The sequence below is a fragment of the Equus quagga genome, chromosome 5 (genome assembly GCF_021613505.1).
Source record: "Equus quagga isolate Etosha38 chromosome 5, UCLA_HA_Equagga_1.0, whole genome shotgun sequence".
Taxonomy (NCBI): Eukaryota; Metazoa; Chordata; class Mammalia; order Perissodactyla; family Equidae; genus Equus; species Equus quagga.
Genome location: NC_060271.1, coordinates 44,430,267 through 44,456,494, shown reverse-complemented (window position 1 = coordinate 44,456,494; position 26,228 = coordinate 44,430,267). Strand labels below are relative to the sequence as shown.

Here is a 26,228-nt window from a genome sequence, read left to right as displayed (position 1 = left end):
CCAGATTTCTTGGAAGAGTTGCCTCTGTGCACTGTCTAAAATCTCTCCTCCTGTTTTCTGTTGAACCCACTCTGGTCAGGCTTTTGGCCCCCAGCCACCAGGACAGCTCTCTTCAAGGTCACCAGGGATGTCCCCCTGCTAAGCACCAGGGTCAGTGCTCAGTCCTCCTCTTCAGGCTTCTCTTAGAAGCCTCTGACACCGCAGGTCACTCCCTCCTCCTTGCTGACCTCTCCTCCCTGGACCCCCGGGGACACCAGGCTCTCCTGCTTCTCCTCCCACCTCGCTGGCCGCCCGTCTCCATCCCCCTGCTGCTCCCTCCTCCTCCCTGGACTTGAAGGGCTGCAGGGCACAGAGCTCCTCTCGTCTTTATCCACACTTGACCTTTGGCTCACCCAGGCTCGTGCCTTTAAATACAGCTCCCAGGTCTGTGTGCGCAGCCTCAAGCCCTCCTTGGACTCTCGACTCACACAGCCAGTGGCTTCCTTGACATCTCTAATCTAGAGCACCAAGTAGCCCACTCTCCCCTCCCACCCTCCTCCCTACACCCCTCCCCTCACTCACCTCTCTACTTTCACCCCACTCTCCATCCTCAGCCCACACTGAGTCCCTTCATCTCCACCCACACTGGTCTCCTTTTCTTTCCTCTAAATTTATTCCAACTTCTGGGGCGTTGTACTTGCTGTTCCCTCTGCTTTGAACTCTTCCTGGCTTTTCCCATGTCTGATTTCTTCTCATCCTCTGGGGTCTCAGGTTCAGCACCCCTCTCTGCCCATGAGTGTGCCCTCAGCTCCCCCCAGCTGCCCTCCACCACATCATCCTGGTTATTTTCCTCAGCGCCCTTACTGCAGCCTGGCATTACTGTACTTGTTCACTTATGCACTTGGTTAACCTTGGCTGCTGTGTTCCCTTCCCCGTGTATGGCCCGTGGCAGATGCTCAGTAAATGCTAGTTGATTAGACGAAGACAAGAATGGATGGATTAAATAAGTCCGAGTATCAGGAACAAACATCTACCTCCTACTGCCCCTCCAGAGGGAAACTAATGAAGCCTTCGTTTCTAAAGCACCCCCCGGTCTTGTATACCAGCTTTACCACTTACTGGGGTAATGTTTTCTACCACCTAAGGTCGTTGTCAGAGTTAGATGAGTTAATACAAGTAAAAGAACTTTGATTAGTACCTTGGCCCAAAAACATTAGCCATTGTTATTATTGTTATTATGACTTAGAGCACAAATGGAACCAGGGCTAGGGAGGACCCTTAAAAGAACAAGTAGTTTCTGCCTAGAATTCAGTTGCTTTCTTCCCACTGGCAAACTCCTACTCATCCTTCAAAACCCAGCTTGAATATTGTCTCTGAGTTTTTTCTAACTGATTAGTAAGACTTTATTGACCACCTTCTGTGGGTCAGACTCCAGGCTTGACTGTGATTGCAAGAGGGGCATAGACAGGGGCTGCTTTCTGAGAGCTCAGGATAACACACCAGATAATGTTGGCCTAGGGAGAGGGGCACTCAGGAAAATAACACTGGGATAAACGAGCACTCACCAGGCCAAGAACAGCATAGGGGCCCTGCTGGAAAGGCTCAGAGCCTCCTCTCCCACCCTCCCACCCAAACCTACCCCTTTTGGGGACTAGACTGGCGATAGGGGTGAGACCTCAACCATTTGGAAGTCCAGGCTGTGTGTTTCACTTCACCTGCGTTATTCCACTGAAGTCTCACTCCATCACGGGGAGGATGCCCTGTTCTACCCAAGCTCTGAGGTTCTGAGAGGTCGGTAACCTGGCTGAGAGCCCGGAGCCAGCCAAGGCAGGCCTCTCCTGCGCTCTCTCAGATGCTGGGGCGTCTGCGGAAGGGCGTCCGCTGCTCTCTGGCACTCCCCAATCGGCCGTCGAGGAAATGGGGCCGCGCAGACCCATTCCCGTTCCTGTCCAAGTCTGGCGGGAGGGAGCTGGCCTTGCCAGGGAGCCCCTGCACCTCTGAGCCCACAGCCAGGGGCCTCGCCCGCCCTCCCCCTGCCGCCTCTGCAGGCGCTCCAGAGCTCCGTGATCTGGGCACTGTCATCCAGGGCAGGGTCCAGTCCGAAGCTCGGACCCTTGGCGCCGTCCCTTCCAGCTACGGCCTCTTCTCCTCCTCCCGGGCGGAGGGCGGAGTGGCGGTGGCCGGAGCCGCGGGACAGCGGCCGGCCTGGGGAGGGTGGACCGGAGCACCGCGCCCGAGCCATGGAGCGCCGGCACCGAAGGGGTGTCCTCTGCAGGTCACCCAGAGGACACCGGGAGGGGAATTCCTGCGGTGGGAGTGAGGGGAGGTGGGAGAGGTGGAGGCAGGGGAGGCCGGGCGTTGGGTAGGAAGCCTTGCCGGTCCTGCAGCCTGACCTTCAAGGGCCACAGCGGGTGCCGGAGAGACTGGGAGGCCAGGCACAGGGCCCGGCCCTCCGCAAGCCCCCCTGCCCATTCTCTGCGCCGGGCACGCCAGACCCCAGCCCCGGGCCTAGCTGCTCCTCGCTCCACGACCGCTGGACGCCCCGTCGGGTGCGGGCCGGAGAGGTAGGAGGGAGCGGGCGCCGCGACAGGGGTCGCGGGAGCTGGCTTGGCCTCCGCGGACGCGCCCCCGCAGCGCCTTCCTGCACTGTCCCCGCAGATGTCGGGAGCTATCTTCACGCCCCTGGAGGGCCCGGGCGCCCTGGACGCCGCGAGCGGCCACCCGCTCGTGTGCCCGCTGTGCCACGCACAGTACGAGCGCCCGTGCCTGCTGGACTGCTTCCACGACTTCTGCGCCGGCTGCCTGCGCGGCCGCGCCGCCGACGGCCGCCTCGCCTGCCCGCTATGCCAGTGAGTGCTGGAAGCCCCCAGGACCACCCCCCAACCAGGAGGGGAGATTGGCTCCGCCTGGGCGGGACCTAAGTGCAAGGAGGGCAAGGCTCCGACTCCCTCCTGGCAGAGGAGGCTGGAGAGGCGGCACCCAGCCGGTACCTCTCCGCGGGATGACGCGCAGGCTCCCGCCCATTTGCCAGATTAGGTTAGCTGAGGCCTGGGGTTAGGAGCCCAAGGCCTCCCACAGAAGATCAGGGGGCAAGTGCTGGGCTAGAGCGCATGCCTAGTCGTGTAGCTGGGGACTGCTGGAGTACGGGGTCTCAGCACAGCATCCAGACACTCCCAGCACCTCACTTGGGGGTCCCTGAAGTCTCAGGGCAACATAAGCAGATTATGTTGGCTCAGGTTGGGTTGGGGGGCTAAATTTGCCCAATGCAGTGAGAGAGGGTTAAGGGGAGGCCTCTGCCTTTGACACCCAGGGTCACCAACCCCATGGCCTCCCAGCGTTCACCCAGGCCTGGGCAGGCAGGGAGACGGACAGGGTCGGAGTGAGCACTGGCTGAAATATTTATAGCAGATGCCAGGCCTGCAGGCACCCCACCTCCCGCCCTATTTTTAGTTCCAGCCTGGAATGTGGGGGGTGGGAGTGGAGGTAGGGAGCCATGGGGAAGGGGCCTCTGGATCTTGGCTGCAGCTTCTCCGCAGACACCAGACGGTGGTGAAGGGCCCCAGTGGTCTCCCTCCAGTGGATCGGCTGTTGCAGTTCCTGGTGGACAGCTCAGGGGATGGCATGGAGGTGGTGTGCTGTGCCAACTGCGACCTGGAGTGCAGCAAGCAGGCAGGGTGCCTGGGCAGGGGGCGGGGAGCCGAGGGTGTGAGGCTGCACGGCTCTGATGCTTCAGTGTGCGCCCAACATGTCCTCAGAGGACTACCCATCAGTGGATTCTCCAGCACCTCTCTAAGGCACCCTGGATCCCAAATGTGGGCCCCATTTTACAGATGGGGAGACTGAGGCCCAGAACAAGTGACTTGAGCCAATAGCCAGATGGTGACAGAGGTTCAAGCCATGTAATTTGGTGAGCGCTTACTGGTCCCCAATTCAGGGTGGAGTTGTGAACTGGCACAGGAAGGGCAGTCCAGTGCTGGTCCTTGAGGGTCCACTGTGCACAGCTGCCTACAGCCCAAGGGGAAGTGTGCTGGTGGGGATCAGCCATCTGCCCCTGAGTCTAGGAAAGCCAAGAAGCAGAGTCTGGGCTTCGGGCTGGGCTGTGAAGGGCACCTGGGACTCTGGCCTATGGAGGCTGGCTGGGGTATTCTGAGTCCCGGGAGGATGGCCCTGCAGGAGCAAAAGCTCAAGGTGTGCTGGGCAAGTGCTGGGATATGTGTGACACAGAGTACACAGGTGACCTCCAGGAGGTAGGGAGAGCAGGGGAGAAAATGGCCTTGAATGCCAAAGTAAGAAGCTGGGGTCTGTGCTTTCATAGCCCTTGCTGGGGTCAATGCCACAGCTATAGCCCAAGTCCTGGACTCAGCCCTGGGTCTGGCCTGGGGAAGGGAACCTGCAGGCCCTCGTTCCCTTTCCCCTCCCAGCCAAGTTTTGACTCCAGATGGCCAAGGGGAGCACTGACATTTGGTTACTATTGAGGGTGCCAAGGGGGGCTTGAGAAATCTTCACACACACCCACACATTTTTGTTGTAGGTAAAATGTTTTGCCAATGCAGTTTCTGCGCTGCCCCCACACCCACCCCGTGTAACCACCTCCCAAGCCCATTCGGGGTTCTGCCCCTCCCTGGACCTACTTACCTACTCTTTGAACCTCGGTGTTCTCGTCTGTAAACTGGGTATATTAGAGCGCTGGGCGTCGGGATTGCACGAAAGGGCTGCATTTGGCCACGCACCTGCCCCGGGCTGGGACCGAGGCGCACAATGACATGCGGAGGCTGCAGTTCCCGCGCGGCCCCTGGGCGGGCTGAGCCCCAGGTCTGTCTGCAGGACGCGGAGACCACGTACTTCTGCAACACATGCGGGCAGCCGCTGTGCGCGCGCTGCCGCGACGAGACGCACCGGGCACGCATGTTTGCGTGCCACGACATCGTAGCACTGGGCCAGCGCAGCCGCGACGTGCTTCCGAAGTGCAGTGAGTACAGCGTGCGGGGTGGGGACCGGGACCAGGGGCGGGGCCCGGGCCGCCGGCAGGCCCTGCCCGAGCCCTCACCGCCCCCCTCGCCGCAGCGCTGCACGCCGAGCCCTACATCATGTTCTCCACGGACAAGAAGTCGCTGCTGTGCATCTGCTGCTTCCGGGACATGCAGGGGTGGGTAGAGGGAGCGGGAGGTGAGGGGGTCAGGGGGCGGCTGGGAGCGGACCTCATTCGCGGGCTCCTGGCAGGGAGAGCCGGGCGCACTGCGTGGACCTCGAGTCGGCGTACGTGCAGGGCTGCGAGCGGCTGGAGCAGGCGGTGCTGGTGAGCATGGAGTGCCCGCTGCGCTGGGGCCGGCTCGGGGACCAGAGCGTCCACAAGCTTGAGGCCGCCCTGTCCCCAGGCCGTGAAGGCCCTGCAGACGGCCACGCGGGAGGCCATCGCGCTGCTGCAGGCCATGGTGGAGGAGGTGCGCCGCAGCGCCGCCGAGGAGGAGGCTGCCATCCACGCCCTCTTCGGCAGCATGCAGGTGAGGCGTAGGGGGGATGACAGCCATAGGCCGAGCGCCCTCATCAGCCGTGGGCTGGCACCACGACCTAGCCCAGACCCAGGGAGCCCTTGTGGAGTTTCAGCGTAGTAGGGCTGCAAGCGTTGGACCCAAGCACTGAGCTACTTCCAGGAGTTAATCATTTTTGGGGAGAATTCCAGAGGGGGTGCCGGGCCTGCCCGAGGCTGGTACTGCAAGGGTGGGGTTGGGGGGGGGTGGTCAGGGAAGACTTCCCCCAGGAGGTGACATTTAAGGTGAGGGCATAGGGCTCTCAGGCAGTGGGATGCAGGAAGGAAGGCCTCTGGCTCAGGTAGCAGGGCAGGTAGGGCGGAGGGATAGCCGGCCCAACCAGCTGTGTGGCTTGGGCCCAGGGGAGTGGGAGGGTGCTGGGAGGTGGCAGGGCTGGAATGCTCAGTCAGTAGCAGACTGTCTCTCCCAGGACAAACTGGCAGAGAGGAAAGCGCTGCTGCTGCAGGCTGTGCAGAGGTGAGTGGTGGCAGGGTCCCCACCCCCTGCCCCTTGGCCTCCATCCATATACCTAGCTCACAGCCTGGGCCTGGGCAGGCCCCGCCCCTCCCTGGGGAGCAAGACATCCAGGTGTCCACCTGATGAGGAGGGCAGAGTGGTTCAGGGTGCACGGAAGGGTGACAGGGAAGGACACACAAAGCTGGTGGGGAGATGGAACTGCCCGGTTCTGAGGCCCCCCCTAGGTGGGGGTGGGCAGCCCTCCCCTTGGAGATGAGGCTGCCTGCCCCTCCCCCAGCCAGTATGAAGAGAAGGACAAGGCCTTCAAGGAGCAGCTCGCCCACTTGGCCACTCTGCTGCCCACCCTGCAGGTAAGGGGAGCTAGGGGTGCAGAGCTGGGCACCCCGGCCCCAGGGCCCCCTTCCCGGGCCAGGCACTGAGCAGTGTCCCTCTCGCAGGTTCACCTGGTCATCTGCTCTTCCTTTCTCAGCTTGGCCAACAAGGCCGAGTTCCTGGACCTCGGCTACGTGAGTACCCCCAGTTCCTGCAGGGTCTCCCCTCCCCACCAGGAGCCCATCCTGCGCACCCCAGACTGCCATCTCAGGGCTTGGCAGCCTGTCACCTGGAGGACTGGACAGGGGTCCCTGGGCTTACCTTTCCCTCCTCCATGCCATCATCTACAAACCCTCAAGGGGCCAGCTGAGTCCCTTTTAAAAGGACAGCAATCCTGGAAGGGAACATAAGCCTCCACTCCCTCACCTGCAGAGTGTCCACTGGAGTTGGCTACCTTAACCTTTCCTGTGGATTTGGGGGCAGGGTGGGGTGGGGTTCCAGATCAGTCTCAGGGACGGCTTGGAGCCTCCAACGGACATCAGGTAAACTGCCAAAGATAGGCTTGCCCTCGGGCCTCCCCGCTCGCTGTCACCCCCACCTTCCACCCCTGAGCGCCCTCCCGCCCACCTGCGCAGGAGCTGATGGAGAGGCTGCAGGGCGTCGTCACCCGGCCGCACCGCCTCCGGCCTGCGCAGAGCAGCAAGGTGCGCAGGCGGCCCGGGGACCGGGGACCGGGGGCCGGGGGCCGGGGGCCGGGCCGGCAGGGTGTGGAGGCTGCCTCATGGCCGCGTCCCACCCCTCAGATCGCCAGCGACCACCGCGCTGAGTTCGCGCGCTGCCTGGAGCCGCTGCTGCTGCTGGCACCGCACGGGGCGGCAGGTGCTGGGGGTGGCCCCCACACGTGAGCAGCGGGGGTGCCCTCTCCGCCACAGGGACGGGCCGGGGTGGGGGGACCCGGATGGCACAAGGTCCCCATCGGGCAGGGAGGGCCGCCAAGTGGCCAGGAAAAGCCAAGCACCGGCCTTTCCGCCTCGCTGAGTTCCCAGCGCAGGGTCTGGGCACTGACGATGGCCACGGGGGAGGGCGAGTCCGCCCAGCCGAGAAACAGCCGTCAGGGCTGCCTCAGATGGGAAGCCCATGGCAGACCTGGAGCAGAGCCTGCCCCGGCCACTCCGGGAAGACGGAGAGGATGTGGGGGCTGCCCCCAACCAGCCTCGATTGTGGCTGCCAGGCGTGGTGCCTGAGGATGGAAGGGAAGGGGCAGCTTGGGGTGGGGCCTGACTTCCAGGACCCTAGACTGGAGAGCAAAGACACCTCCCTCCCCTCCCCAGGAGGAATTGGGAGAAATACCCAAGCTGGACATGTGTGCCAAAGGCCCGAGAGCCGCAGTCAAGGGAGACTGGGCATCAGGCCCAACTGGCAAGGTCCAGTGTGTGTGAGTGAAGATACCGTTTACTCCGGACTAGCCCTGATGACATCCTGAGGGACTCTTTCTAAACACTGACATCACCCTGGAGATTTTTTTAAATACCATGCTGATGTCCTGGCCTTGGGTGCGGCCTTGCATCAGGCTTTTGCAGGGCTCCCACCTGGTTCTGATGTTCGTCCAGGTTGAGAGAGCCCTGGGAGGCTGCAGGGATGGGGGGCAGACCCTCCCAGCCGCACACCTGCATCCACACTGGTTCTCCCCCTAGGCTAGCAGGGGGCTCAGGCCCCAAGGTGCTGATGGGGCCCAGCTGCCCTTCCCCGGTGGGAAAGATGTTGAAGTCACCAGTCCAAAAGCCCACGCTGCACCGGTCCATTAGCACCAAGGTGCTGCTGGCCGAGGGCGAGGATACACCCTTCACGGAACACTGTCGCCACTATGAGGACTCTTACCAGGTGAGGGGGGCCAGGTACCTGCAGGCTGGGAAAGGCTTCAGCCTGTCCTCATCAAGGTGCAGCGATGGCCTAATCTAGTCCTGGTCACCCAGCCTGGAAGCCATCCCTCTGAGTCCCTGGCAGTGGACACAGCCTGCAGGAACCACAGGTGCTCACACGGGCTCTCTGCACAGCGCCTGCAGACGGAGATGCAGAACCTGAAGGACCAGGTGCAGGAGTTGCACCGGGACCTCACCAAGCACCACTCGCTCATCAAGGCCGAGATCATGGGAGACATCCTGCACAAGTCCCTGCAGGTGGATGCGCAGATCGCCTCGGAGTACACTTCCGTGGAGGGCATGAGAGCGGTCTTCCAGGAGGTAGCCCCTCCCAAGACACCCAACTCGCCTGCAGCCCCACCGTCAGCACATACATGGGCCACTCCAAGACAGGAAGGGGGAGAACGAGGACCTTGGCCTGGTGCCCCAGGGGGCCCTCATGTGCCAGGCTCTAGAAGCTGGTCTGCTGCCTGGAACCACATGAACTGGCTAGGGGTCCCATAAGGCTCTGAGTAGCTAGAGGATAAAAATGCCACCATGGAAATTACAACTCGCCCCATGCGACATCCAGCTTACTTTCTCTTTCAGATTTGGGAGGAATCCTCCCAGCGGGTGGCGAACGAGCAGGAGATTTATGAAGGTCCCACGCAGCTGCTTCTGGGTGCACCCCTGTCCTGGAGCTAACACACGTGCTAGCAGGGGCAGGAATGAGTTACCCACTAACCAGACACCAACCCCCATGCTCCTCCCCTTAGCTCTTGACTTTGCCTCACAGCTGCCAACTGGCCCCAAAATGATGCATCTGAGGTCAGGATTCAGTAAGTAGAATGCCCCCACAAGTCTGACCTCACTCTTTGATTAAAGAGGTGATCACTGAAATAGTTGGGATACTTAGGTGTGAGGTTTGAGAGTTAAAATCTGAAGCCAAGACCCAATGCTCTGGCCTTGGCCCCCCAGCCCAGCTCCATGACCTTCTCCAGCTGAAGCAGGAGAATGCCTACCTGACCACCGTCACCAAGCAGATCACGCCCTATGTTCGTTCCATCGCCAAGGTGAAGGAGCGGCTGGAGCCCAGGTGAGACTGGAGGTGTTCCCAGGGGAGCCAAGACACTTCAGAATGTGTGTGGGAAAGGCACCACACATTTGGAAGAGCCCCTTTCAGGGAAGTCAGTGGGCCAGGTCATAAGGGCTCTAATCGGGCATCTGGGCAGAGGACCAGGTGGACATCTGCAAGAACACAGAGTGAGGGCCAGCCCCAGTGGCCTAGTGGTTAAGTTTCGTGCACTCTGTTTCAGCGGCCTGGGTTCAGTTCCCAGGTGCAGACCCACATCACTTGTCTGTCAGTAGCTATGCTGTGGTGGCAGCTCACATACAAAAAGAGGAAAATTGGCAGCAGATGTTAGCTTAGGGCAAATCTTCCTCAGCAAAAAAAAAAAAGAAAAGAAAAGACAAGAAAGAAAGAAAAAACACAGCAAGTGGGCTGCTCTGAGTTTCTGCTTCTAGGCACACAATCGCCCACCTCTAGCCCCCAGGAGTAGGTCAAAGGAGAAGATACTTCTTGGAGGTATAATGAGGGTCCTCAGCTGATCCAGGCAGCAGGACATGGAGGAGAGAGCAGAACTTCCTTAGCATGTGGTTAAGCCAGGTCTAGACAAGAACCTAGACCAGGTTCTCAGCACCGTATGTGGGCATCAAAAGATGTTACAGAGGGAGAGGGATCTTGGTGGCAGGTCCTCAATGTGCCCGTCTCTCAAGTCACTGGGTCCCCAGGGTGGGCTGTTTTCCCTGTATGTCTGGTGCACAGCGGCCAGCCTGGGCTCTCCCTCCACCACCCTCCTGGGACTCCACTTGCTGGGCTCGTGCCCGAGATCTCCTGCTTCCTATATCCCACGTTCCCTCTTTCATGGTTTGGTGGAGCCATCTCCCAGTGGCTCCTTGAGGAAGGGTGTGCAAGAGGTGTTTGTTTTGGCACAAGCCTGAAATGCCTTTATTCTGCCTTCACACTTGACCAATAGCTTTGCTGGGTATGGAATTCTAGACTGAAATTCTAGATTGCAAATGATTTTCCTTTGAAGGCATCACTCTATTGTCTTCTAGCTTCCAAGGTTGTCCTTCAGTTTGGGCATATTTCTTTTTGAACTAGTTAGTTGATTTTTTCTGGAATTCTCATTATTGGACTTTGGCCCTCCTGGGCTGGCCCTCTGAGTACCTTCCCTTCTCTGTCCTGTTTTCCATCTCTGTCTTTTTGCTGTCCTTTCTGGGAGATTGCCTCACTTATCTTCTAACCCTTCTATTGAGTTCTTTATTTGTTTTTACTTATTTATTTTTTAAAAGATTTTATTTTTCCTTTTTCTCCCCAAAGCCCCGTGGTACATAGTTGTGTATTTTAGTTGTGGGTCCTTCTAGTTGTGGCATGTGGGATGCTGCCTCAGCATGGCCTGATAAGTGGTGCCATGTCCGCACCCAGGTTCCGAACCAGCAAACCCTGGGCCACTGAAGCAGAGCGCGCAAACTTAACCACTCGGCCACAGGTCCGGCCCCATGAGTTCTTTATTTTTGAAGAAAATTTCTAAGAGCTCTTTTTAGGAAGAGTTGCCCTGAGCTAACTACTGCCAATCCTCCTCTTTTTGCTGAGCAAGACTGGCCCTGAGCTAACATCCGTGCCCATCTTCCTCTACTTTATGTGTGGGATGCCTGCCACAGCATGGCTTCCCAAGCAGTGCCGTGTCTGCACCCGGGATCCAAACTGGTGAACCCCGGGCCGCCGAAGCAGAATGTGTGCACTTAACCACTGTGCCACCAGGCCAGCCCCTAAGAGCTCTTTTTAAAATGTTGAATTGGTTTTACTGTCCAGGAGCTTTTTAAATGTTCATTTTTCATGTCCAGGAGCTCTTTTCTGTACCCTGACTGTTCTTCCTCAGCATTCTGCCGTTTCATGGACACGCATCTTCCCCTTTGGGCAGATAGGTGTTTTTGTGTCTGGTTTTTAAGTGTCCTTCTCCCGGAAGGCTTTTGTTTACAAGTTACTTTTCATCTGCGTAGGTTTCCATCTTCCATGTTAAAGGCTCTTCTCAGGGCCGGCCCGGTGGCACAGCGGTTAAGTGCACACGTTCCACTTCGGTGGCCCAGGGTTTGCCGGTTTGGATCCCGGGTGCAGATGTGGCACCGCTTGGCAAGCCATGCTGTGGCAGGCGTGCCACATATAAAGTAGAGGAAGATGGGCATGGATGTTAGCTCAGGGCCAATCTTCCTCAGCAAAAGGAGGAGGATTGGCGGCAGATGTTAGCTCAGGGCTAATCTTCCTTAAAAACAAAACAAAACAAAAAAGCTCTTCTTAGATCTCAGGAAATCTTTGAGCTTCTGCTCATATTAGCATCTGGGGGGAGGGGAGCAGACTGGAAGCCCTGAGCACCTGGGGAGTGCTTCCCTGAAGGGGCCTGGGGGACAGGGCTTCTGTGGCTGCTTTTTGGAATGCCCCAGTGTCCATGGCAGGTCTCCTCCCGGTTTCCTTCCTAGAAGGTCACCATCTGGAGCTGGCATGCACACCTGATTCTCTGGTTTTCAGGAGCCCTCACCTGTGGGGTGGACCCTCTCAGAGACTCACCCTTTAGACTTCTGTGAGTGGGGGAGAGGGGACCTTGACCGTCATGGGCCTTCCTATTTCAGCCCCACCCTCCCTGTTGCAGAGGTGAGGTGCCAGTTTCTGGACCCCTGAGGATTCTGTGGTGTGGTCGAGCCTCAGCTCGTCCTGCTGTCTGCTTCGAACTCAGGTTCCTCAGATCTGCTAGTTACCACTCATCCACATGCTGTCCAGCTCCCAAAATTTTGATGTTATCCTTTCCAGTTCTCAACCTGGAGAGGTTTTTCTTTCCCCCTTGTTGTTTTGGTCCCTTTAATAGTTTCGGGAAGGAGGAAAATTAGAGTGTGTGTGTGCAATTGCCATATAGATCCAGAACTGACAGGCCACCTTTTAAGTGACTTTTTTTTTCTTTTTTGGTGAGGAAGATTGGCCCTGAGCTAACATCTGTGCCAACCTTCTATTTTATGTGGGATGCCACCACAGCGTAGCTTGACAAGCAGTGCTAGGTCTGTGCCCAGGATCCAAACCTGCAAACCCTGGGCTGCGGAAATGGAGCATATGAACTTAACCACTACACCACCAGGCCAGCCCCTTAAGTGACTAACACGTCACACTGAGAAGTTAAACTTAGCATACCTTTTGCACAGTTTTGATCAAATCTCTGTCCACGTAGAACTAGTTGCAATGTTTCCTCCTAGGCTGACATTCAAAGTGGTTTACTGCAGATACTGTATGATTCCATTTATAAAACCTCAAAACCCGGCAGACTAACCTCTGGCTGGTGTTGGCAGTGGCGCTGGTGACTATCCTGGGAGGCCTCAGGGTGGAGGCAACGTTCTGGGTGTTGCCTACCCAGCTTGTTCATACTGTGTGCACATGCTAAGCCCTGCTCTTATCATCTGCATGCTTTCACTGTGTGCTCTGCTTCAAGGAGTGTGCTTCTGCCTATCTGCAAGGGGCGGCACGCTGGCAGAGCCGTGTCTGCAGGGGAACGGCCTCCGTCCGCAGCCAGTATCAGCAAACGGAGAGGAGCTCAGGCTGGAGCCCAGCTCCTGGAGGTTGGGGGCGAGGAGGGAGGCCATCCCTGCCCCTCTTCATGGTCCTACTTTCCAGATGTCTGGGGTTGCTGCCTCTGTTTGCTCCCCTCCCACTGCTGGCAACCCACTGCAACCCCAGCCTCCAACCACACGCACCCACCTGAGCCCGCCCGCCCCCCAATCCGCTCCTGTTCCCATCGTCAGCAACCTTTCGGCCACATCCCGTGGCCTCTCAGCAGCACTCCTGAGCGTGGACTGTCCGTCGTCTTCGCCGTGCTCTCCTCTTGCTTCCAAGACATTCCACACTCTGGTGTCCCTCCTGCCTCTCCAGCCATTCTTCCCTCGTCTCCTTGGCCGGCTCTGCCTCCTCGGCTCAATGCCCAAGTGTCACTTTTCCCCAGGGCTTAGTCCTAGGCATTCTTCTCATCCTACTGCCTCTCCTTAAAGGGCTGCATCTGGTCCCCTGGCTGTAAGACCCCATCGTGATGCAGAGGACCACCAATCCCTCCCCCTAGCTCCAGACATCGCCACTGCCCCTTCCTGGGGGTCTCTGCTGGGATGTCTCACAGGCACCTCGAATCCCACGACGGCCTGCAGAACTCAGTTTCCTCCCTGGAACACGCTACTCTTGTTTCACCTCAATAAACGGCGTCGCAGTCACCTGGGGGCTCAAGTATAAGGCCTGGGGGACATCCTGGATTCCTTTCTTTCCCCCAGCCCATTTCCAACCCATCCCCAGTCTTGTTGACTTGATTCTGCCTCAGTCTACCTGCTTTGTCTCCACTGCCACCCCCAGTCTAAGCCACTATCGCCACCCCCCTCCCCGCCCCGCGCCCAACCTCTCCAGCATGTCACACAGCCCGCGGTCTTTTGAAAGCCTCTGCTTCCCATCACGCCGGGGCCTGACAGCCCTTTCGGGACCTTCCCTGCCCTCTCTAACCATGTCGGCCCCTCACGCCTCAGTCACGATGGCCTTTCACTTCTCAAAGGGCTGGACTGGCTCCCGCTTCCGGGCCTCTGCCTGGGACGTTCTTGCTTCAGAGCGTCCAGTGGATCTTTGTCACTCAGGCCTCAGCTTGAATGTCAACAGCGGGGCCGTCCCAAACCACCCTATTATATAGCAGGCCTTCTCACTGTCACTCCCCACCGCCTGGGCCTGCGCTGCCTCCTTCCCAACCGTGGCACGGCTCCTCAACCAGAACGGAGCTGGCCCGGCCTCTCTCGTCCACTACTGCAGCCCCGGCCCTGGCGACTCGCCCGCCCTCGTAAATATCTGAGGCCGGAGTCCCTGGGCAAGCCCTTGAGTGTTTGCCCAAGTCTGGTTCTTGTGCAGGGTGACCTTAAGGACACGCAGTGGGCTGGCTCTGCTCCTTCAAGACTCCCGGTAACTGCTTTCTCTGGCGCAGGTTTCTGGCACCCGCGGATGACCAGTCAGAGCATCCACAAAACATGTATGACGACAGCGTGAGCGGCGATACCCAGGCCAGGTAAACACGTCCCTCCAAGCCCAGAGAGCAAACGATTTAATCTGAGAGAGAGCTACAGACGACAGGACGAAGACAGACCCCAGCTTGTCCCTGACCAGCTCTGCAGCCTCAGCTGGGCCTCAGTTTATAAAATATGGTTCTTAATCTGGACGGTGACTTCAAACAAGTGACTTCCTAGATGACAGATGTGACTTTGACGGATATGACCCGTGTTCTATGACTCTGGACGCCGTGGCTGCTGCCCGCACCGCTCACATCCCCAAGAGCCACAGGTACTTCCGCCAAGTGAGCAAATACACTTCTGTGACAACAAGTGACTGAGGACTGTTTCTTGGTGAGAGCATCACCGGTCACTGGAACCACAGTGGCTGCCAAAACACTTGGCAGAGGAAGGAAAGAATGTGCAGGAGCAGACACGTCACTGTCACAGGCTGACCCTGCAGTATTTTGCTCCCAGTAAAACGTGTTAGTCACGGGGCGGAGAAGGGAGCTGTAGGAAGCTGGAGCTGGAAGAGCCCAGAGGGCGTGGAGAGGCGTGCTGTGGTCCAGAGCCACAGCAAGGCTGGTGACGGAGCACAAACTAGTCCCACCCTCCCTGGCACCACGCTTAGCTCAGCTTGATGCTTCAGGGGAGTGTCACTTCAAAGCTTGTTGTCAAAAGCTGCTGAAACAGTCTGAACTGCTGATGTTTTGGCAACTAAAAATCATCAGAAACAAGATTAAGAATCCTTCAGGAGACATACAGTTCTGGGTCTGAAGATGTGGTCACCACTGGTGCCTTCCAGAAAGGCTTTCCACTCTGAAAGCCTTGGCCCAAGTGGATTTTAGTGCTGGGGTGCAGTGAAATGGGGGGCGGAGTACAAGAGCTCATGTCCAAGTGTTCCCTTAGGAATGATCCGGTAAGTGTCACGGAAAAGAGGGAGAAGACCTCAGAGCCTAGAGCAAACAGCCGGACTCCGAACAGCCTCACAGAAGAGCCTCCACTGAAAAATAAAGATCCTCACAGACCCAAACTGAGAAGCGGGGGTGACGTCCCCACATGGAGAGAGCGCCCCACTTAGCAGATAGGACTGGTCCCAGGGGGTTGGGCATTTTACAACACATACATCATGACCAGGACGTTTAAGAGGAGGTTGTTTCCATCACCATCATGTGTTGAAAGGGGAGTCATTTATCAGCCCAGAAGCCCTCTGGCAGGCCCAAGTTCAGATTCTTCGGCGTGGGCTAAGCTTCGTTTTCCCTGTGTCCACATCCCATGAAGTCTTGGTCCTCATCACACTGACCTGGGACGCAGTGCCCGTCCACATGGAAAACGTGACATGAGCGAACATCCAGCCTCAAGCCCCTTGCTCATCCGGCGTCTCCCTAGTGCAGAGCGCCAGGTGGGCACGCTCCCGTCAGGCAGGGCGGGTCTGAGTCCCAGAAAACAAGACCCCAGCTCGGGGCGGCACCTGCCGTGCCTCAGCTTCCCCGAATCACAGCCCCACTGTTAGCCGGGGCATCGCTAGCAAGGTCCACCCAGTAATCTGAGCACTGACTTGGCCAAAGGGAAAACCTTCGCTCCAGCTTTTCTCCCTCTCCGGCAAAGGCCGAGCGTGGAAAGCAGAGGAGCAGCGGCGCAGCGGCAGGCAGACGGTGACCATCGCCACTTCTCCACTGCTTTCCCAGACTGCCATCCTCTCCTGTGCTCACCATCTATCGAGAGTAAAGCATGATTCTGCAGCAACTTTTCTCTAGTTTTCCATTCCTACACAGTATCCTGTTTATCGAGTGCAACTTAATAAATGCTGAAAAAGGAAATTTACCTGAATGACCTAAAATTTAAAGTTTGGGAGGCAAAATGATGCCCAGATAGTCACATTTTCAGCAAAAATCAGCCTGACTCAGTGGCTCAAACAGCGAACGGCTCCTACGCACCAGGGAGGCCCGCACATCAGTACATTCACACATCAGTCGCCCCAACAGCCCAGGCCTCTGCGCCTGCCGTTTCAGAGCCCTCACGTGCCCACTCCAGGCATCACACACTCCCACGGGAGCCTGAAGGGCAGGAGGAACTTATCATTACAATCTGGTTAGAGGTGGGAACTCAGAACTGAATCAAGTAGGCAAAATACATCTGGTTTTATGCTGTAGGTTCTGGACATTTCTTAGCCGCAAGTGACGTGATCTTAAGAGTTTCTGCATCCCACACAATCACACCATCGTTGATAGTGAAATCAAGTACAGTTTTATTTAAGAATTATTTAAGGATAATCAGTACCTGTGAAAGAAAATCCAATTTAAAATATTTAAATCAACATTTCTGCATGTAAAAAGAAGAGTAGAATTACTCCATTAAGTTACTCTCCTAGCTATGGGAGGGCTTCCTAGGGAGTAAGTGCTGGGGACCACGCCCAGGGGACAAGGACAAGGCGTCAAGCTTGCACGCAGGGCAGAGAGCAAGCCTCTCCCACCACGCTGGAGAGGTCAGGCTGCCTAACCTCGCCAGGCCACTACAGAAGCAAAAGACGGTGGGAGACAGCGCTATCTGAGGCAGTAAGAAAGTGCAGAGAGGGTCAGTGGTTTACTGTACCTGTTCCAGAGGGACTGCTACCAAACGAGCTGGGGCCGAGACCCCTGAGCCGAACCTATGAACACACATGTGGGGACAGTTCCCCAAGCATGTCGATCACCCAGAGTGTTAAATAAATGGGAAGGATTAATGAAGTTTACATTTTAGGCTCAAGAAGCAGTTGATACCAATGGAGGGACGGTGGGGTATGCTGCCTTTTGCTTTCTGCCAGGCTCACCCCACTCACTACCTCTTTTTTTGTAAACTGCCATTCTCAGCTGCAACCTACAAATTCTCATAAAATGCTGAATTTTATGCTGCTTCAAAGTGGCTTTGTTCTGTGCAGTGCCTGGTTTCCACTTAAGAATCTCCACTTTAAAACCTGCAATGGAAGAAGAAATCTCTTGATGGTTTCTTAATTTGAGGGAACTGGTGATGTGGCCTTTACCCAAAAGCTTTTGGGAATACCCAAAAAGCCTGTACCTCATTAACCTGATTCTCTGCCGTGTACACTGTCACTGCTAAATTTATAAAGCTAAAAATAATCTGAGGATCTCAGTGCTGGATGAAAGTCAATCACGTTCCCAATCCTGCCCCTAAGGAGTTCATCTAAATCTCTAAGTCATTGCTGACTTCTGCCCTGGGGTTGCGAATGAGGATACGAATGCTCTCTCCCTGCCTCCACCCACAGACCTGCCTTCACAGCAGAGCAGAATATAACGTCAGGCAGCATCTCACTGCAAACACTGAGGCCCACCTTCTGAGCTCGGCCGGCAGGAAGGCGGGCTTTCTGGACCCGGCAGGGGGAGGGAGTACAGATCATCAAAGCCAACACCTCCAGCCTGCCGGTCCACAAAGCCAGCGCCGTCATGAGCTCCTCTCCATCTATTAAAAAGACAGCTTCATGGCCACTAGTAGGAAGGAAAGTTGGGTCCCATCCTGCTAGATGCAGCAAGAAGGAACTTTCCTTCAGAGAGCTGGGGATGGCTGCCAAAACCCCAGCCACGCCCTCCTCCATTTGCAATCCTACAGAGTGGAGTTCACTTCACTCAGCGTGGTCTGGAGAACAAGTTTAGAACTGATTCAACTCAAGTTCCCAGACAGAGTAAGTGCATGCTGCCGTCCCACGGGGCGTGTCCATGCCAGAGGAACCTGCTGCCAAGGGCTCGAGCAGCCGCCCTGGCCAGAATCTGACCGCCAGACCCTGACGGGGGCTGACAGTCGAGTCTGTCTAGTTCTCACACCAGCAAGTGTCATATCAGCAATCCAAGAACCCGTAAACCTCTTTGGTATACATAATAACAAAAAAACTAATTAGGCCATAAAATCTAGAAATGAGTAAATGTTTTGAGTTGGTAAAATGCTCTTCTGAACACACATTTCCAGTATCTGGTACAGTTAACCAAATGTCCGTTGTGTAGGTCATTACAGTACAGGCTTCATTTATGTCATCTCTCTAAGTATTAAAAACGTTTGACATTGTTATTCTAAGTCTTCACAGCACCCCTGTGAGGTAGGTGGTATCGACCCCATTCTACAAATGGGGAGGTCTAGGCACAGAAAGGTTAAGTGGCTCCTCGAAAGCCGCGTGGCGTGCGTGGCAGCGGACCAGCGCTCCCGCTGGGGGCTGCCGCCGACTTAGCTGGCGCCACTGCAGAAGTGCATGGGACGGGTTTCACACTGAGAACAGTTCCTATCTAGTCCACAATGAACCAAGCGTCTTAAAACTTCTATGTTTGACTCATAAAGCCCATCACTTCCCCCAAACTCGAAAAACAATACTGTTGAGATTATTTGCTCTATTTAAGACTTTTATGAGTCGACTTGCTTGAATTTTGTAGTTGTATATGCTCTCAAACGCTTTTGGAAAAGACAGTTTGAAATGGCATTAGGGACGATGGAATTCTGAGAACAGAACGTAGAAATCCATACTTAAAAGATTTAAATCAAACACAAAAATACAAGCTATGGGAAAATACAATAAAATCCCAAGTAAATGGGGAGCAGTATTTCTCAAAGTTTAACAATGCCTTGCACAGAGCAGGCGTTCAATAAGCATTTCTTGGATAAAGGAAAAATGACACATCTTTGACATGCCTGTCACTGATAACTGCCTCCTCTCGGGAGACCCCGGAAACCCACAGGGGCCCACGGTCTCCCAGGCCTGGGGTGCTCTGGTGACACAAAGCCACTTGGCCAAAGTGCCTAGAGGTGTCCATGCTTCCTTTCTGCCAAATAAAAGCTGGGGCTATTAACACCAGTGAGTCCCCTTTGAATTTATACTGCTATTTATAAAAAATAGATATGTAAATATGATTAAATATAGGAAGAGCCAAAGTGCTTTATAACGAAGTATCTTTAAAACGGTATAGACGCTCATGCACGTAAAGACAGAAATAAGGAGGTTAAAGCTGTGCTGTCTGTGTTTTCCACTTAAAGATTTTGAATGTGTTCCTAACGCTAATAAGCACTGGCGCCCACATCCCCCTGCCTGCTGGAGAAGCCTTCCTCGATGAGCGAGACGAGTGAGTCCACCTCTCCCGAGGGGTCCTGGTCACAACCCACATACACTGTGGCCCCGTGGGGGATGGAGCATGGCCTGGGTTCTCACCAGGGCACTTCTGGAGGGGCACTGTTGGATATTGCTATTATTTGCTCTTGTCCATCTTTATATCCTACCTTAACTCAGCCCAAGAACAGATCGCTCCGGGGGTCCTTTGGTCCTAAGGCCTTCTGACCGTTTGGTCTTGAGTGATATTCCAGAAGAGTAACTGGTGATGTATAAAACGATTAAGAAAATCCATTCTGCAGAGTGGCCAACAGGAGGCAGTTCCATCCTGGGCTGCACGGACTGGGAGGCCCCCGGCCCCTGCTGTGTCATAGCTCCACCTTGACTCCCTTTATAAAAGGCAGGCCTGTGGGCACCCGCTTCTTATACTCCAGGTACTCCTCCCCGAAAAAGTGAATCAGTGAGATCTCCTCTTCTTCTGTTCGATCACGGAAGAATCGCCACACTGTCAGGGCATAGCCAACGCCACAGATGGGGTTGCACAGCATCACCTGATAGAGGGAAGAGGAAGTTGATCAGTGTCAGAGTGACGCGACACCCGAGCTGCAGCAGCATCTGCTTCTCTCGAACACTCACAGAGGACTTCCTGCCAAGGGCCAAGAGACTGCCGAAATACTATCAGGGTCTTTGAGAGTCAGGACCAGGATGGCGTTAAATGAGATCACATGACCACTGTCACGTTAGAACTAAATACTCATCCCTGTAGCTTTCCTTCATACCCTCTGCTGCTGTTCCTCTTACCTGAGAGACACCTAAAAATTAAAAGGAAAGATCAACCTCTTGGATTTCAACCCTCAGGCTGGGGTGACGACTCCTCCTCCTCTGGCCCCCATGTGTGAATGACCCTTCCGTGCACACTGCCTTCCCGCACGGCTGAGCCTGGCCTCTTCCTGCCCCACCGCATCCTAATGCACCCCTTCCTGCTCACAGCTACCTGGTCCCCTGCCCTTGGCCCCCAAAGCCTAGCCCTGTACCTGATACACTGCCACTTAACCGAACTTCCGAAGTCACTTCTTTCATCAAACCACTCCCCTGCTCAGGTCGCTCCAACACCTAAACCTGGAGAAGGAGTGCCTCAGCCCACCTCTTCCAGCCCCTGCCCTCAGCTACATTTACTTTGATTGCCTCTCACCTCCTTACTTGTGGTATTTCCACTTTTAGGAACGTCTTGCCCACTGATCCATCCCAAACAGTCCTTCCAGGCCAAGAGCATCGCCCAGCTCTGGGGGAAGCTGCTGCTAACCCACCCTGCCCACTTGGAGTGACCCTCCAGACACAGGTCCTCCCCAAGTGGGTGACTCCCACCAAGAGAACCAGTCACACGCCCTCGACTCCTGATTCTCACCACTGTTTATGGAGTGCCTACCGTGTCCCCAGCACATGCTAAGCCCTTTAAAACAATAAGCCATTTGACCCCCGCAGCCAACTTCTGAGGTGGTGCTGCTGTCCCCACTTAATGTGGGAAGAAAGGGAAGCCAAGAGCCAAGGTAAGAGCCTGGACTGGCTGGCTGGGTCAGCAACCCCAGAGCCTGTGCCCTCAGCCGGCAGACATGGGCAGCTTCTTGGCACGCCCGGCGGCCAGGCTTCCCAATTGAGGCCACGACCCATTACTGAGCCATGAATTCAATTCAGGGCATCATAAACAGCACTACAATTAATAATAAGAAAACGGAGTGTTCTATACACAATAAGTACTGTTCCAGGAAAGGCCTGTTCCATTTTCACACATATGTGTAAGCTGAGTCAGTGTAAAAACATCTACAATCAAAGAGGTGTGAAAAACTCCCAGAGCACTTAGGTACATAGTTAGCATTTATGGCAAATTACATGATTCAACTATAATGGATGTGTTCCCAGGGAATATGATTGTTAATACGGGAATCTTAAGTTTCAGAAATGCAAGTTTTAAAAGAAATGCTGGGGGGTAACCTGGCCCTACTCCACCACTGGGGGTCACCAGAGAATTCCCGTGGACCATGCACTGCCGATGGGACACTTAGGGGCCCAGACTGGATTTCCCAAAGAGGTGACGAGTTTTCTAAGCTCTGATCACATTCTCTGGCAAAGTCCTTCTAGGACCAAGAGAAGAGATTCAGGGGACAATGGTCAAGAAACAAGGCTCGGTCTGCAGCCGGAGACAGAATAAACCTACACAGCTCAGATTAAACCTAGTATGTGACCATGGCCTCACCAATAGCAGCTCCTAATGAAAATCAGCTAAGCTGCCACTTGCATGCCAGAGGGCTCTCCCCCAAAGCCCCATCTCTGTCCTCACCTCACGGGGGTGCTCCAGATCTAAGTTACAGAGGCAGAGAAGGGTATGGGAGATGGGGTAACAGCACCTGGAATCACCAAGAGCCTACAAATTGAGGATGTCCAGATCTTAGGTATACGGTAAAAGAGGTTAAGGACTAAATCAGTTCTTGTGACCTTTATTTAGCTATCACTTGAAACATGACAGAACACATGTACCTATTTAAAGAGGACCAACAGCCTTGTGAAAACACTAAAACCCACTGACTTGTACACTTTGAAATGATTTATGGTATATGAATTATATGTCAATTACAAAATTGTAAAAGAAAAAAAAAATGTAAAGGAGACCTGTGTCATGTCTGATACTGTACCTGGGTTCCGATACTCCAGTAAAACCATCCAACGTAAGAAGGGTGCCGGAACCAAGCATACACTCCGCTTGTCACTAGAGTATGGGTTTCTGACTTTTCATTCTGCACCACGTGGTTGAAATTGGACCCCGCTGTAAACATCGCCGCTTTCCTCAGACATTCTCCAAAGACCACCATCAGCAGCCCCGTGGCACTGAGCCACGTGATCTGCTTTAGTTCTGCAGGAGAGACATCGTCGGTGACAAACGGGAAGTGAAGACACTGGACTGCTGAGCTCCCCCCTTTGAATACTTAAAATTAACTCATTTTTCCAAAGACAGGAACACTAGGAAACATGCTAGTGTGCACTTAGCATTCATCATCACGTTAAAATTTAATTATAAGCAAAACACATTGTCCTAAGTTATGCTGTTCATCTGTTTATTTCAAAGCGCCAACAAGCCAATCAGAGCGCCATGGCAGGGCTGATGGGCTCTCAGTCCACGTCCCCCGGCCACACACTCCCATCCTTCACTTGGACACAAGCACAGCTAAGTGAAGCAGAGAAGCATCCAGCGTTTCCTGCCTTGGCCTGTCAGAGAGTCCTGGGAACCACATATATTTTATTTCATGCGCTGTGCAAAGTTCGACCTGAGAGTAGGTGCCAGATGCAGAGGTTTCTGCTAATAAACACTTCCCATGAAATTTCTCAACTCACAGAAAATGAACAGAGCCAAAATCTCCTCTGCCTATAAAATGAGGACCATCGAAGGCTGGAGCTTCATATTAGACGGCGCACTACGTTATGCAAGGTTTAAAGCAAAAGGTCAACCCGTCCTCGATTCAAAATCCAGAAGCAGAATCCACAAGCGGAGCTCGTCCTTTATAAAGAGCTTAGTGGAGACGGAGGTCCCAGGGAGATTACACCTGAGAGGCGAACCCAGGTCACTGTCCCCAGGCCCGAGAGGAAGACACCCTCCTCCCCTCCAGATGGGAAAGTAGGGCAGCACACTGACCTGGCCAAAAGATGTTTTCAAGTGTGAACTCGATCCAAGAAGAAAGAGCAGCTACTGTATACTCCAGACTGTGATTCAGGAGAAAGGAATCCAAGGACAGACTTTTGGGATTGTTGACCGCTGTGACTAAGTATTCAGAATAGTGGAACAATGACAGGGAACACATGTACCTATTTAAAAACAAAAAGACAGCTAAGTCAGGGCAAAAGAATCAGGTTAGCCACAAGTCACAGTATGGATTTGGGTCTGGTGAACTGTCCCTGAATTCTATGACGTGGTCCGGTCGTCACCTGTCTGAAAGCGGACACCAGGCACACTATGTGGCATGACTCCCTTAGGTTTGCAGAAAGTGGGGTTTCAAAGGGACTACATTTTTTAATGTTACAGGCAAACAAACACAGGTTAGGAAGCCATTATGGACCCCTCAGCCTTTAAAAAAATGACCCTACGCACAGTAAAACAGGAAGGAGAGAAATATCAAAATAAAGCAGTGATGTATGTTGAATACAAAAATTCAACAAAATTGAAATAATTCCAGCAAAGAAGGATGCGACGGCTCAGAGTGTTGATAATAGGAGGTAAAGCTTTTTACCTTGAAGCCACTGGTTCATGTCCAGGTGAGGGACTAGAAGCCTCAAGGGACTGAAATCATAGTGTAGGGAAAAATCCTACACTGGCTGTGGAGGGTGCACTAGATGTCACCTAATAGAAATCAGAGACGGAAAAGGCGTGTGAAGACGAGCCAGAGCCTTGCCCATGCCGTCGCGGAGGACCTGGACTCTCTTCCGGGAAGGGCTCCTCATGTTACTGAGGAGGGCACCTGTGAGCAGGGCACCAGGCAGGGAGACCTGTTTCTGCCTGCAACAGAACCAACCAATGGGCACCAGGTCTGAGATGCCGGCATCTCGGTGGAAACTAGAGACCTCATTTCCACGGAACCCTAAACAGCCTTCAGCCAGTCAGGGAGGAGGAAATAGCACTACTGACCGTCTGATCCCCACCACTGGCAACTCAAAACCATTATTCGCGAAGTACTTCTTACCAGCCAAAGTGATTCCAAGAAGACTGGCTGAAACTTAGCAGCATGCCGCAGCCGAACACAAAGCCAAGGAAACAAGCGCGGATGGCTATCTGAAACGGGCCCAAAAGAAGCTCAGTCACCCGGCTGTTCCGGGCTGCAGGAGCAGACGGTGGCGATCATGTAGAGCCGATCTGCTCAGAGGTTAAGAGGGTGAAGCAGGGCTGCCTGCGTTCAAATCCCAAGCCCACCCCTCTCTGGCTGTGTGGCCTTGCGGAAGAAACTACACCCCTCTGGCCCTCGGATTTCCCCACCTACACAATGGGCATGATAGTAGTATCTACCTTTTAGGATTACCCACGTAAAGTACGTGAGGGTAAGTGCTGCGTAAGTTCTAGCTGCCATTACTATCATTATTATTGCTATCATTACTCAGGACTGTGGGAAAACTGTATGAACCTAGTTAACTGGCCAGATTCTCCCAAGTCCATGCAGCGAATCTGGTCGGGGCACCCGCGCCTCTGCGCCCAGCCCCTTCCACGAAACTGCGGGGCCCCTGACCTCAAACTTGGCAGCAGGTAGGTCTCTACACCTTAAATTACATAAAGGGACCCGTGGGCTCGCTCATTCCCCACGCCGGCGCATCTGTCGCAGCTGCCGAACCGCACCAACTGCAATTTCCCACCCACTCCGCCGGGTGGAGCAGGCCCGCGCCCCACGTCCCCCGAGCCTGGCGAGGCAGGGTCCCTCCTGCCGCCTGAACTTGCCGCTAAACAACACGCCTGGAGGAGGCAGCCCCTCTTGCGGGCCCCACCCCGGGGGGAAGGAGCCACGCGCATCGCCCCGCCCCCGCGCCGCCGGCCCCGCGCGGTCTGCACCTGGTAGCGCGGCGGCCGGTAGAGCAGCAGCAGCAGCGCATTGAGCCCGGCCACGTAGAGCGCCAGCGCGGTGCGGCCCTGCAGGCCGGCGCGCGTGAGCAGCGGCAGCGCGAGCACCGAGGCGCCCAGCAGGAAGGTGGCGAGGCTGAGGCGCGCCTCAGAGCCCGGCGGAGCCCGCGCCGCGCAGCCCGCCATGGCGCAGGGCGGCGGACGAGCACACGGCGGCGCCGGCGCTGGCTGTAGCCCTGGGAAACCCGCCCGCCGCGCCTGCGCACTGCGCCGCCGACGCCGGCCGGGAAGGGCAGCTGCCCGGAGCTGCGCGCCGCCCGCGAGCTCTCGCGATACCGCCGCGCCGCTGGGCTGGCGCCCGAATTTGGCGGGAACGCCCCGCCCCGCGGCCAAGCCCCGCCCCGGCGGCTCCCCCGGGACCATCTGACCCAGGCCGAGTGGCGACCGGCCGGGCGGGGCGGCGGGGTAACTGGGTCCTGGGCCGAGAAGTCGCCGCCGGCGTCTGCCAGAAGTCGGTCCCAAACTCCAGAATGTCCCTGTCCGAAGAAACCATGTGAAATCTGAAGCCAACCCCGCCTCGGCCGGCCCCGCGCGGTCCTCCCCGAAACTGACACGCTTCGGCGCGCAGGCGCGCGCGCGGGACCGGCCCACCCAGCCCACCGCGCGGGGGCCGCGCGCAGGGTCCGAGCCGCGCCTCTCGCCCGCCCTCGGCCGGTCCCTGAGCGCCCGCTGGGTCCCACGTTGCGCCGGCGTGGGGACACTGCCCGGGGGGCAGCCCGAAAACCCAGCACTGGTCGTCCACGCAGCAGGATGACCGCCCACTTCAGTTCGTGTTCAGGGAGAATGTTGGCCGGTGGTGGAAAAACTTAGGACATCTTAGGTCTTTTAAAAGGCAGAATACAAAACTTTAGTGTGATCCTGACTTCACTTGGGAAGAACAAAAGCGTATGTGTGAGCCTGGGAAAATGATTGAAATAGAAGCCCAGATTATGTAACCGCGGTTATCTTCAGGGGGGAGAACTCTGGGCGACTTGTCTTCTGTTTTTTGGTTTGAGTTTAGTTTTATTAACTCTAATATGCACGTCTCTGCAGAGAAGCAGGACTGAAGGGAAGGCCACGTGAATACATGAGAACACAGTGGTTGAGAGCATAAAATTTGGACTTAACGAGAGCTTGAGTATAATTCTGTTCTCTATCTGGGTGACTTTAGGGAAGTAAGTTAATTTTTGTTTTTTTGAGGAAGATTAGCCCTGAGCTAACTG

General features: G+C 55.5%; 2 protein-coding genes across 10 annotated transcripts; one reads left to right on the top strand and one right to left on the bottom strand.

The window, feature by feature from the left end:
• Positions 1-2,053: 2,053 nt before the first annotated feature.
• Positions 2,054-16,046, top strand: RNF207 (ring finger protein 207). 8 transcript variants are annotated; one of them, XM_046662861.1, is made up of 18 exons: positions 2,062-2,543; positions 2,638-2,828; positions 3,516-3,648; positions 4,804-4,948; positions 5,044-5,125; positions 5,200-5,275; positions 5,355-5,480; positions 5,938-5,984; positions 6,262-6,334; positions 6,422-6,490; positions 6,932-7,000; positions 7,100-7,197; positions 7,991-8,177; positions 8,270-8,536; positions 8,804-8,855; positions 9,173-9,290; positions 14,239-14,319; positions 15,209-16,046. In XM_046662861.1, the coding sequence occupies exons 2-18, from the start codon at positions 2,638-2,640 to the stop codon at positions 15,378-15,380; spliced, it is 1,986 nt and encodes a 661-aa protein (XP_046518817.1). In that variant the 5' UTR covers positions 2,062-2,543; the 3' UTR covers positions 15,381-16,046. The 8 variants fall into 8 exon arrangements, 6 of the variants coding, with proteins under 6 accessions (XP_046518819.1, XP_046518817.1, XP_046518820.1 ...); XM_046662862.1 differs by having other exon boundaries at positions 2,071-2,543; positions 8,351-8,536; XM_046662863.1 differs by lacking the exon at positions 6,262-6,334 and having other exon boundaries at positions 2,054-2,543; positions 6,454-6,490.
• Positions 16,047-16,523: 477 nt separating this feature from the next.
• ICMT (isoprenylcysteine carboxyl methyltransferase) lies at positions 16,524-25,584 on the bottom strand. 2 transcript variants are annotated; one of them, XR_006888783.1, is made up of 6 exons: positions 24,958-25,584; positions 24,104-24,192; positions 23,062-23,231; positions 22,067-22,284; positions 19,550-19,930; positions 16,524-17,252 (listed from the first exon to the last, which is right to left on the bottom strand). XR_006888783.1 is itself a non-coding variant. In XM_046662868.1 (5 exons), the coding sequence occupies exons 1-5, from the start codon at positions 25,387-25,389 to the stop codon at positions 19,748-19,750; spliced, it is 1,092 nt and encodes a 363-aa protein (XP_046518824.1). In that variant the 5' UTR covers positions 25,390-25,584; the 3' UTR covers positions 16,524-19,747. The 2 variants fall into 2 exon arrangements, 1 of the variants encoding a protein (XP_046518824.1); XM_046662868.1 differs by having other exon boundaries at positions 16,524-19,930.
• Positions 25,585-26,228: the final 644 nt, after the last annotated feature.